The 12,138-nt window shown below is 50.6% G+C and overlaps 1 protein-coding gene across 1 annotated transcript in view; it reads right to left on the reverse strand.

Moving 5' to 3' along the window:
* Positions 1–6,033: 6,033 nt before the first annotated feature.
* Positions 6,034–12,138, reverse strand: part of LOC141738013 (uncharacterized) — a 126,148-nt gene continuing 120,043 nt past the window's right edge. Inside the window, exons 86-88 of the mRNA XM_074573039.1 lie at positions 11,508–11,579; positions 10,705–10,875; positions 6,034–8,868 (exon numbers count right to left, since the gene is read on the reverse strand). Coding sequence (XP_074429140.1) covers positions 8,855–8,868; positions 10,705–10,875; positions 11,508–11,579 — 257 coding nt within the window. The 3' untranslated portion in view covers positions 6,034–8,854. The remainder of the gene's footprint in view (positions 8,869–10,704; positions 10,876–11,507; positions 11,580–12,138) is intronic.

A 12,138-nucleotide genomic window follows, 5' to 3' on the forward strand; every position in this document is an offset into this window, starting at 1 on the left:
TTATTGCCAAGATCACGTAGAACCTGTGATTCAGGTACTCGGGGAAGGGAACATAGGTTAGGGAAAGGCGTGATGTCAAAGTAGATCAATTAACCCCCCTAAAGCCCCCTCTCTCCTGGAGATGATGAGATTTTTAACTTGTTTCAGTGCATCTGCAAAGTGAATTAAACTATACGAAGACCATAGGTTGGCACGGGGGAAGGTCTATTTGGCTGCATCCGCACAAGTGATGGCTGCTTCATCGTCGCAACCATCCCATCCCTTGTGGTGGGGTGGTGGTCCTCTCTCACTGAAGCTTTTCTGGGGTTGAGAGGAGAGTGTGTCTGGTGGAGGGCAAACGTGTGAGCCTGTAGTTTTTATCTATTGCCACTATCTCAGGCTGTCCCCATGGGCTGTACATGCTCTGAATGGTTGGAAATGGGGTGTTCAGCCCTTCCTGGCTATTGACTGCAATGAGATGATTTGGGGACATTGGGAAAGAGCGGACCCACATGCCAGGAAGTCCTGTAGGACCCTGAGGGGGTGTTGGTCAGTGCCAGCTGCCACCTGGGCTCTTCAGGGTCTGCAGCTACTGCAGTAGCCTTGCACAGCAGGGTCACAAGTGCAGTTACCACCTCCACTGTGGGTCTGTCTTCACACGATGGGGGTTGAACCTCATCCCATTTGGCTGAATTGGGTGGCAGTGGATCCCAGAGGTCTCAGGGGACCAGGGCACAAGAGAGGACTGAAAGGCAAGGAGGGACTTTAACGCTTAACAAGCTGCTTTCCTGGGCAGCCAAGCTTGAGACAGATCGTCCCCGTGGCTGCAAAGGCAAAATGCAATCAAAATAACCCTAAAGACATGCTACATTTTAAGGAATGGAGTATGTACACGGGTCCTCCTCAAAAGTCAATCCTGCTGCCAGAATGACCCGTGTAAATATGAGTCTATTTATTTTTTTCCTGCAGAATGAAGCTGTAGCACGGAGGCGAATGCCTTTCCCATCATCCAGCATGTCAACACTGGAGTCAGGTGGTGAAACTCATCTCCATCTCCTGGGCAGATGCTAGGGTGTATTTCTGTGTTTTACTCACCCATAAAACACTTTGCTGCTGGGAAGGGTCGGTGCAGGACAACATCCTTTTGGGAGGCAAATCTGCATGCCATGGATGTGGCATGGGAGACGTGGAGTCTTCGCGGTGATTTTATTAGGGGAAAATAGCAAAGAGAAGGCAGCGCCTTCGAAGTCAGACTGCCTGGTTCAGCCCTATCAAGTCTGCTCTGAAAGCAAACCAGACTGTTTTAGCCGTCACCGGCTGGCTACCGTGGCTCGCAGATTCCTGCTTCAGTTGCTTTTGCAGGGGATCGGAGAGGAGATTTTGCTGCAAAAACTGCAAAAATGAAAATATTTTCATGAAAATAACCCCAGCTGACCCTGGGGAGGGAGGGAGGGAGCCGTGCTACGAACAGCCTGGGGCACCCATGGGAGCTGGCTGGCAGCAGAGAAGGCTCAAACTCCTGAAAAGTTTCTCTGAAAATTACCAAACTCATAAAAAATGCAGGCTTTGTCACGAGTGTCCTCGCGCGTCTCCCTCGTGCGTCTGTCTCTCCAAGAGCAGGACACCTTCCCACCTCTCCGCAGCCTGCCCTTGCTCTTGCCGAGCTCAATTTCCTCCTGTGAATCATCGTTTAAAGCCCAAATGTGGGCAGCTGAAGAGGATCTTATTAAAGTTTCATCACTACAACCATTCCGCTACCGGGAAAAATAAGACACAGCGACTCGTGGTCGTATCGCACCAGAAGCCTTGAAAGCAAAAAACACACCCCAAAACACCAGCAGAGAAGTTTTGCGATGCAAAGTTCTGTTGATGGCTTCCAGGCCCACCATGGCATAGAGTCGTGGGACACAGACGCACTGTGGGTCCATAGAGGGGCGAAAGGGAGTTTTCTGGTTTGCTTTGCCCCTTCTTTAATAATCTCTAAGACTCAATTTGCATTTTCAAGGCTGTGGAGGGAGGAGGACCTTGCTGTGATACAAGATTCCCCATCTCTCTGTAACCCTACAACGAATGTCCCTTCCTGTCCCCTGAGACTGGTTTTTGGTGGGTTTCTCTTCCCCATAACCCCATTTTGGGGGTGATTTTCACTCCTTCCAACAGCCCAGCAGCCACAAGTCCCTGCATGTCTCTCCGAGGGGGCTGTAGAGTGGGCGCTGAGGGCTTGGAAAGCTTTGAGCCAGGACCTTGGTAGAAAGAGGAGAGGAGCTGGGGACATGGAATTTGTTAGTTTTGCAGGGGTTGAATTATTCTTTTGCCTTTTTTTCACCTTCTTTGGCCTTGAGTCTCTTGCCGCTGCTGCAGGGTCACCAAGGGATTTACAGCCCTGGTCGTATGCAAAGCATTTGGCTGCCTGTAATGAGCAGTTACCCACCCCACCTTCAGCGTTTCATGTTCCTGGCAATTAATTAGCTCTGCTTTGAGCTTTTGATGCAAATGTAATATTGGAAAACCTCTTTGGGATTAAATGGGCTGGGGCTATTTTGCAGATCGCTACACATGCTTCTCCAAGAATTGCTTGGGCCAAGGACCAACTTCACCACTGACAGCCTTCAGGCATGAAGTAAAGCTTGGTTCTTGATGCTTTCCTTCCAAAAGAAGAACAGAAAAAAGCAATGGAGAAGAAAAAATAATCTTAAATCCTCCAAATTGTCTTCCCCAAGTGTTTGCTGCGATGTTTTTATCTGCTCTCTCTGTGTTACACCTCCTACACCTCTGTGTTTGCACCACCTGTACACATGGTATGTGCCTGCAGCTACCTGGGCATCACACCTCCAGTTGGAAGGAAACATCTAAAATCAAGAAAAAATGTAAAGGGAGGCAGCAGGAGCCTGGATCCACGTGCAGGAGCAACACTGGCCTTGGGACATTTATCCTGACGATGGGTCTTCATGTAAAACCTATTTATACCCCATGGAGTGAAGCATGAAGAGAGCTGCTTCTCCTTTTTCTTGCGTCCGTAAGCAGGGATCGCTCACACTGGTGAGGCTGCAGCAGCCGGATGAGGTGGGTGGGAGAGACGTTGCCCAAGAAATGCCATGGTTGCTTCACTACAGATGGGTTATGATGCTCCTCCGGCACTTCTTTGCCATGGGGATCATGGCCATGGGTTGGCCCCTTGGCTTCATGATCCATGGGGAAGTGCTTGGGGTGGTTTCAGGGGCAGGTGGGACACATCTGGGGGATGCAGGGCCCTCCGGTGGGGCTCAGGATGCTCGGTTAAGGGATGCCCAAGGCAGCAGATGGGTGAGGAGCCATCCAGAGGAAGCCTGAGGGATCAACTGGGATTTACTGGGGTGGTTTGGGATGCAAAATGGGTAAGGATGGACAGCCTGAGGCAGCTCCCGCAGGAACACTGGCTTTCAGATAGGGAGAGTTTCTCCCTGGTTTTCCTCCTAACCCACACAACAATGATGTCAGGGGCAAATCCAGCCCCATTTTTGCTCCTGCTTGTCCCAGCTCAGATGGGCGGAGCTGCCTTCCTGGCACAGAAGGTTTTTCGGGCTTTTTCAACAGATTCCCTCTTTCTCAAGGGCGTTGTGGCTGTTGGGTTGCAATTCCACCCTTGCAGTGGGCAAGGGATAGTGTTCACCAGTGGCCTCCCAGCGATGCTGGCACGAGGCCATATATACCAATATGCTCCGAAGTGATGGATATCACCCAAAAGGGCTGTGGGCAGCACACAAACCTCCACCACCTCCTGCAGAGCCCGAGCACGGAGGATGTGGTGGAGAGTTTTGCAAGATGGACTTGCCGGTGCTCAGGTCCAGCCCTGCATTAACTCATGGCCATTTGCCTCCGTGGCATCTCCAGAACCTAAATTACTCCTGCTCTAAAAATACCGCCTAATTAATTAACCTAGCTGAGCGCAAATCAAGCTGGTGACAAGATGGTGAACTTTTTTGTCGCTTTTGACTCCGGCAGGAGTGAAGACAGGGGCTTTTGTCAGCTCCCTCCCAAACAGCCTGTCTGCTCCAATCTGCCGGGCGCAGCCAGAGGACGCTGGATGATGCTCGGGGCCTGGCTGTCAGTGCTGGCGGCCATTTCGGGGATTGTATCATTATCAAATTACTAAATTACACTGGCCCAGCCTCTTCATCTCTGGCAATCCATTTTCTTTTGTCAGGGTTGCTAAGGAACCGCCTGTGGACATCGGATGCCGCGATGAGGCGAGCTTCTCCTCTCCACACCTTCTTGCAAGACTTCTCTGGCTGGATGCACAAGAAACCCCCTCCTGCAACGGGGCTGAGCATGCTCAAGCTATAGGTGCACGTATATCCATAGATACAGACCCAGCTCAGCTCCTGAGCCGCGTGGATCCACAAAAAATGAGTGATGGGATCACTCGTGCTCCAAAATTGCCCTCCGCTTTGCCAGCTCCATGAAGATTCTGGTTTTATGTACATTAAAGCCCCCCCAGCTTTTCACATGCTTGGAGATGACCGCTCGTAGCGATGCTCTCTGCTTTCTAAGGCCATTCTCCAACGTGTGTTCAGGAATCTTCTGGCTTCGCCCTGTTTGGAGCAGCCCCAGCTCCCTGCGCCTGGAAAGCAGTTGGCTCGCCAGCAAATCGTTTGGCCCTATAAAAGTCTCCCCCACCCCGCAATCAAATCATTTCAAGAAACTCAATTAGAGTGACATGACATTTCCAAGGAAACACCGAGGATGCGTTCCGGTAATGTTTTGGCCCTGCCAAAGCGGTTCAGATGGCAAATCAATAGTAAACATTTAAGGCTAGATGTATTAAAAAAAAATCAAGTTATCAATTTCCCATTACGCCTCAGCTGCCAGAGCACTGATGGGAAATTCAAGCTGCATTTAATACACCTAGCAGAGAACTGAACAGCTTGATCTTATACACTTGCCCACAATATTGGTTTTCACTTCTCGAGTCTTCCAGCCGCCTTGCAAATCTGAATTAAGTCATCTGGCTCCCTGGTGAGCTGCTGCTTTGGCCTGTGCCATCAGCACGATGTATGCTGAAGGGTCTTGAGCCAAATCACCCTCCCCGTGAGCCTCTGCCCCTCTCCTTTGGCTACACCTTGACCATGTAACCAGGTGACCAAACTTGTCTCCCAGACTTGGCTTTGGGATATGTGCGCTCCTCGCCAAGCTTGGAGCCAAAAGCTGCCAAGAAATTCTGCACGTGGGGAGGTGAAGCCCTATTTTAAGTGATGGCACTGAACTTAAAAGGAAAAATGAAGGTGTTGTCCCATTTGTTTTTGGTATCTGGGAATAATGAGGCAGAAAAAGAAACTCCCCATGTTCTCCAGGATGCCCCAGGTCCTCCAGGTCCATTTGCTCACCTCCAGACCCTCACTGTGCTGCTGATCAATGGCTATAAAAATGATCTTCATGCAATTACTATCATCTCCTCGGGCTTGATGTCCACTTAACATGCCTGCCAAAGGATTCACCAGCCCACAGTGATGCACCCTCCTCTTCCCTAATGCCCTGGTGCAGTTGATAGTTGGAGAGGGACCGTGAAATGCAGGGCTGGTGTCCCTGAGAGAGCAACCCTGGGATGGAGGAAGGCTTTCTCCTCTGCGTTTTGGTAAATAAATGCCACTTTGAGTAATTCATGAGCTGTCTGGTGGCAATGGTCCCAAGGAGGGATGCTGTTGCACCATGAATTGGAGAAAGGCTCCTGGGAGCATCTCTGTTGTCTTGGTGGAAACGCCACTTCGCAGCACACAGGGAAGGCAGAAGCAGGACATGGGGGCAGATGCCCAGGAGGAGACATCCTGGGAGTGTTTGGGGAGCCGAAGGAGGCATGGGGAGCGCGCACTTTGCAGAGCACTGCAATGAGAACCTGGCTGCAGGATAGGGACAGGCCAGCCGGTGACCCCGAACCATGCGCTGGGGATATCGGGTGATTTGCACCCCAAATCCACACAAGCGGCTGGTTTGTAAGGTGGAGATATGTCCTGTGCATCACTGTATCAACAGAGATGGTGTAGCCACACGTGGGCTGGCTTGGTAGGATGAAGCAGGAATGAACAGTCCGGCATTTCCTCTGATGGCCAACCCGAAGCCTTTCTTCTCAAATCCCAAGATTTTTCTTGGGAAAAATCTCCCTACCTTGCTGGGCCAAATCCCACAGTCCTGGGCAGGGGTGGTGAAATGCTGGACTCTGGACAACGTGCAGTCTTGGGCACAACAAGGGAAGCCAAGGGCAGGGAGGCTGGTCTGCGGGGACATCTAGAACATAGCTACTCCAGACCCATAAATGTAATGTTTTGGGTTTTTGGTTTTTTGTTGGTTTTTTTTTTTTGCCATTGCTACTAAAACACCACAGGCTTTGCACTGAATTGACACCCTGGGTCAAGTGGTGGTGGCCACTGGAGTATGACAAGCCCATATTTCTGCTGGAGGCCACCAGTGCCTTCGCTGAAGGGATGCTGTCAGGGTGAGCACCACACCAGAGAAAAGGGAGCTGGTAGGAGGATTTTTTTTTTTGCTTATAATAATAAATATTATTCATGAGTTTTTTCGGTGTTAATTAAATAGTAAGAACTGTTTATAGTGGGTCCCCTTTTGCCCATACAGATATTTTTGCTCCGGTCCAGCTGTGGGCTGGTTTACATCAGGAACGATCATTTGGGGAACAGGGCTTTGCAAGCAGAGATGTCCAAAATTAGATTAAAATCAGATCAACGTGGGTGAACCTTTCTGGAGGTGCATCCCCAGCCCTTCATATCATAGAATCATGGAATGGTTTGGGTTGGAAGGGACCTTAAAGATCATCTAGTTCCACCCCCCTGCCCTGGGCAGGGACACCTCCCACCAGCCCAGGTTGCTCCAAGCCCTGTCCAACCTGGCCTTGAACCCCTCCAGGTATGGGGCAGCCACAGCTTCTCTGGGCAACCTGTTCCATGTCTGAGCTCCTTTTTCTCTCCTCCCCTTCTTTTAAAGCTCTGAAATGCTGTTTGCTCCGCACAATTGTGGGAATTCAATGACTTGTGCCCCTTGAAAAGATCCCACCTAAATAAAGATCTTCATACCAGGGTGCCAAATGAACCTGTGGGTCTTGCACTCCGTTAGGTCCCTGTTTTCTTGGGCACGGTGGTTATTTTTGTCAATGCAGTTTAGGAATGAAGGTTTTTTTCCTGCTGGTTGCAAACGCTTTGCTCCCCTGGATGGTCTCAGCTCCCCTGGGCCGATGGAGGAGCTGGAGTTCAAGTCATTCCATGTCTCCTGAGCTGCTGAGGGTGCAACACCCGCACAGCCCGGCCATGGCTCTTCAGGCATCGGCATCCTGCGACGTCCCTTACAAAGTGTCCCCCATCGCTATGATGCCAGGGAAATGCGAAAGTGTGGGGGGTGTTTCCTCAGAAAAAGCACCTGTTTCTCAGCACTGTGGCCTCACCTGGAAATGCAGAAGAGCTTTCTTTTTGGTGATGCCGTACCCGCTGTTTTGCTTTGGTGGGAACATTTTGTTTCTTTTCCGAGGGGATATTTTTTTTGCCACGATACAATACCTGAATGTTTTCCTTGCCAAAGTACATTTCGATACAGAACAGCATCTCGAGAGGAGAGGCTGGAAATGTCAGTCTGAAAATGGCACTTGTCTCATTGCCAACATTTACCAAATTATTTTTCTTTTTTTTTTTTTTGAGTGAAAAAGATTTTAGCTGTGGGGCGAATAAAAATAATAAAAAAAAACCCCCTATGCTGGTCCCCCTTTGGGGCTTGGGATACTGTGGGTAAGTGAAATTCTTCTTCTGCCGATGCTGCCCTGCTGGGCCGGGGAAATCTGAGCTCAACCCTACCAAATTGTGCAGCCAAACTTTTAGTAAACCCCATTGATTTCCTAACCGTCTCCCCGCCAATCCCACTCCAGCATGAATCCTCATTTAGCCATTCTGTTCCCACCAAAGGTGTTTGGAGGGGGAAAAGCAATTCCCAGTGCAACCTTTGAAGACACAACGCAATGTACATTCTTTAATGAAAACATTTTTTGTCGATATGGGGTAGAAAAGCGACCATTTATAGAAGCTTTGGGCATGTGTATTGGGAACCTGTTGTGGAGAGAGGAATGGAGGCTTGCACCCATGGATGCTCACATTGACGATGTGTGCTCGGAGGAGACGCTATCGGACAGGACCCCTCCCAGCTGGGTCCACGTGGCCACCAAAACCCAGAGGTTTACCCTCCCACTTGGATTTCCGCACCTCTCTGAGCTCCAAATGCCTCCAAGACTTGGCGTTGGCATTTTGCAGGGAGAAGCCCCGTCTGGTTTTGAATCCTGATTTTTTCTTAATGTATGGTTTGGGATGGCTCCTCTTCACCTGCCCAGGAAATGGTCAAGTGATGGAGAAGGTGGGACTTGCTAAAGGCCATAGGGAGTTTAGGGACGAGCTGAAAGGTTACCTGCTACAGGACAGAGCTCAACCTGCACACCTGGTCTGACATGGGGAATACATAATGGAAACGACATAATGGAAATTCCCAGCTTTCTCTCTGTCCTTCTCAGGATTATGAACTAGGATTATGCACAGCAGCATTAACACACTTTTATTTTACAAAAATAAACTCAAGGGTATGTGGCGCCCGGTTTTGCATGGTAGTCCTTTGGGGCGAGCGGTGCAGTCATGAGCCTCTGGACATCTCTGCTTTCCCAAGCAATCAGATGCGTCCCTCTCCTCATACCACTTTAATTCCTGCTCATAATTACAGTCTTCCAACATCTTTTTTCAAACTTCCTTTGCCTCCTCACATTAAATGGTTTGTCTTGCTTGTCCAGTCTTCGAGACGTCCTGGAGACACTTCTTGCAGCTCCATTTCTTTTTTATTTAAACATGGCAATTGCAGCCGATCACCTCCCTCTGTCTGGTTTTCAAAAGAGAGGAAAGAGAAAACAAAGGGGATGTTGGAGGTTGGCTACAGCTTGGGCTTCTTCTTGGTCCTCCCATGCTCACAGCAGCTTTGGAGATCCTTGACACAATGGAATTGCCTATACCAGGTTATGCCACAATGCATCAGAGATCCATAAAGCAGATGTTCCATCTGGTCCACGTCCGGGCACCATTTAGGGTCAGCCAGGAGAAATGGCCACGTAGAGGACACACAGATCTGGCTTAGTTTTGGGTGACTCCCACTCCCCAGTGGTTGCTTCTCCCCCCAACAGGAGTGCAGACACAGTGCTGGAGGTATCTACTGCTGCTTTGTGAAGCCTACACTATCTCTTAATGTTGGGGTAGAGCATTGGCTGGGAAGAGGTTTGTTTATTACCTAGTGCTGCTGGGACAGGACTTAAAGCACTGAAAGTGGCTTCCCCTCACGCAGTAGGTTGCAAAGAAGCGGGCCACCAAACGTGGGCACTGACCAGGCTAAATGGACCGACTGGTCTACCTTGACTGCCCTTTGGGTCAACAAAGATGGGCTCCCCACAGAGCCCAAGGAGTGATGCTAACCCTTGTGATGGGATGGGGTAGGACATGACAGAAGAAGGCATCCAGTTTGGGCCTTCCTGGCCAGTCAATACATATTCCTTCTGCCCAAAGAACACTTCAGCTCTCCAGGATGTCCCTGCCTGTCCTAAACTGAGCAATGAATATTTGCACTGCCTTCTTCCTTGCAGAATAAGAAGCCCAGGCTGTGTGAAGTCCATTGTATATCAGAAAGATTCAACTGGCTGATAAAAGACTGGGTAATGGTTTTGATTTTATGGACAATAGGTGCCAGCCTAAAACACAACCAACAAAATGCAGAGCACCTGAAAACTCTGAAAAGAACCTCAACTTACAGATCCCTGCCTTTAATTTCTTTCTTTTTTTTTTTTTTTTCTTTTTGTAAATGCCTTTGAAGACAGAGCAGATGAATCTCACCAGGGGTTTTTTGTATTGTTGAGAACTAATGCATTTCTCCTGATGCCCGGAGGGGTTGCCTTCATGCAGAAGAAAGGTTGAGAGAGGAGTATCTTTCTAGGAAGGCTGGTTTCAGCCACAGCTCGTGTACTGCTCGGCAGCTGTACTGCTGGCATTACTGTCAGGGCCAGCAGGAGCTCGTTTTCCCTGCGGTGAGCTACCACATGCCTGGAGAGGAGGAAGAGCCACGCAGGCTGACCCCATGAACCCTAGATAAGGCAACAGGAGCCCCACTGGGTTTCCAGGAGTGAGTTTTGCCCATTGAAACCCTGGATGAGGTGTGACCCCAATGCAGGGGTGTTTGGGACACCAATGCAGGTCAGGGCAGCTCCACCAGCTTCAGGTTCTGCCTGAAGTCCTTGGTGGCTAGAGAAGCCAGCGAGGTGCTTGGATGGACAAGTCCATGGTTCAGAGGACACCAGGCCCCCAGATTCCTGCAAACCTCAGGCCTTAGAACACATGTGGTGGCTGAGCTCAGGGTATGCAAACTACCAGGACCCAGTGCTGGTGCCCACAAGGACCCTCCTCATCACCCACAGGTCCATCTGCATCCCATAAGCAGATGTGGCCCAAGGAAGGAGATATCCAGGAGCTCCTAGGAGGGGCTGAGGGGGACCAAAGTGAGCTGAGAGTGGGAGGGACCTTGCAAACTAGAGGCATCCCTCTAAGTCCTTGCTTGGTTCTGGTGGGGTGCCATAAGGCAATGGAGGTGGGCGTATCGTGGATGGGTTTTTTCATGCTTTGACCTTACCCCTGGTGGGAGGAAGAGGAGGGTTGGAGTGCTCAGGGGCTGCCTTACCTGCTGAGGTTTTGCACTGCCGCTCACATTTCCACTTGGTTTTGAAGCGGTTGCTGTTGCCTCGGCATCCCCCAAAGATGAAGGGCCGGCAGGCGTTCGCCTCTGGGTGGTAATACCAGAGCAGGGCGTAGTGACGGCAGGAGCCCTCATCCATCGGCTGCAGGCAGGGGGCTGCAGGGAAACACCCCCCCACCCAGTCATGTGTCGGACCCAGGTGGGAAAAGGCCACACTCTGCCACCCCAGTTCCCCCCCGTGTGAATGTGTGGGGCTGGTCCAGGGACTCCCACTGCCCCACAGTCAGCACCTTACCCCAAAGCAACGGGGCTGTCAGAGCAAAAGGGGCAGCAAAGACCAACGGGGGGCATCCAGCAGCGGATTTCCATAGTGGGATGAGCACGAGGCTCCTTGTTGCTCCATGGCACCACCTGCCCCTGCGGTGCCCATCATGGTGGTCTCAGGCCTTTGCAAGGGGACAATTAACCCCTGGGACCTGGGGGGGGGTGCGTCTTTGCAGGGGTGGGTGCATTCGGGGCGTTGCTTGGGGGACTCTCACTGTGCATTTTGCTGGAACGGCTGGACAACACAGAATCGGGTAAAAACACCCTCCAGTTTTTTCACCACCAGCTCAACGGCCTGGGGCAAAAGAGGCTGCTTTAAGCCAAGTCCAAAACCGAGATTTGAGGCTCTGCTTGCCGGCACGTGGAAGTCTTTCCGTGCCGCGTCCCCTTGATCTCAATGCCAAAAAGCACTTCCCACCCGGGAAGTGACTTCCCTAAATGTCACTTAATTCAGCGCATTTCACCTGGTAATTGACTGTGGGCTTCTCGCTGCTTCTGCTGAGAGGGACCCGTTATCTGCTGCTCCCGGGGAGCCGCTGGGGAAGCAAATGGAAATCACACGTAACGAGGGCACGCAAACAAATTAGCCACCATTTAAATATAGATCATTGGAGCCTTACATGGCTTTCCGCCGGCTAACAAGTTCTCTTAATAAATGTCACAGAGCAATTGGCGAGGGGAGGGAGAAACCGGCAGCAATAAAATTCTTAATGGTGTTAAACAACTCAGTCAGAAAGGTTGGGTGTTAGTCAGAGAAAATGGAAGTATTTGTGGTTGTTTGCAGGAGATAAATGTCAGGCTGGAGTTTTGTAAATCTGCGAGCTTTGAAAAGCCAGGAGCGATTGTAATCTGGCAGTAATAACCCTCCGATTGCAGAATCCTGTTAACATTTAGAGCGCCTGTCCGCACTCATCGCTTAGCAGAGCGATTTATGAGCCCTCCTGCCTCAGACCCGGGCTGTAATGGGATTGTCAGCTGGCGACGGCGGCAGCTGAGATTCAATAACATGTGGTACGCCCCATCGATCTGAAAACCGCCCAGATCCCAAACGCTGCCTTGATATAAAGTGAGTTTAAACCCAGATGGATGATGCCC

This window comes from Larus michahellis, chromosome 1 (genome assembly GCF_964199755.1).
Source record: "Larus michahellis chromosome 1, bLarMic1.1, whole genome shotgun sequence".
Lineage (NCBI taxonomy): Eukaryota > Metazoa > Chordata > Aves > Charadriiformes > Laridae > Larus > Larus michahellis.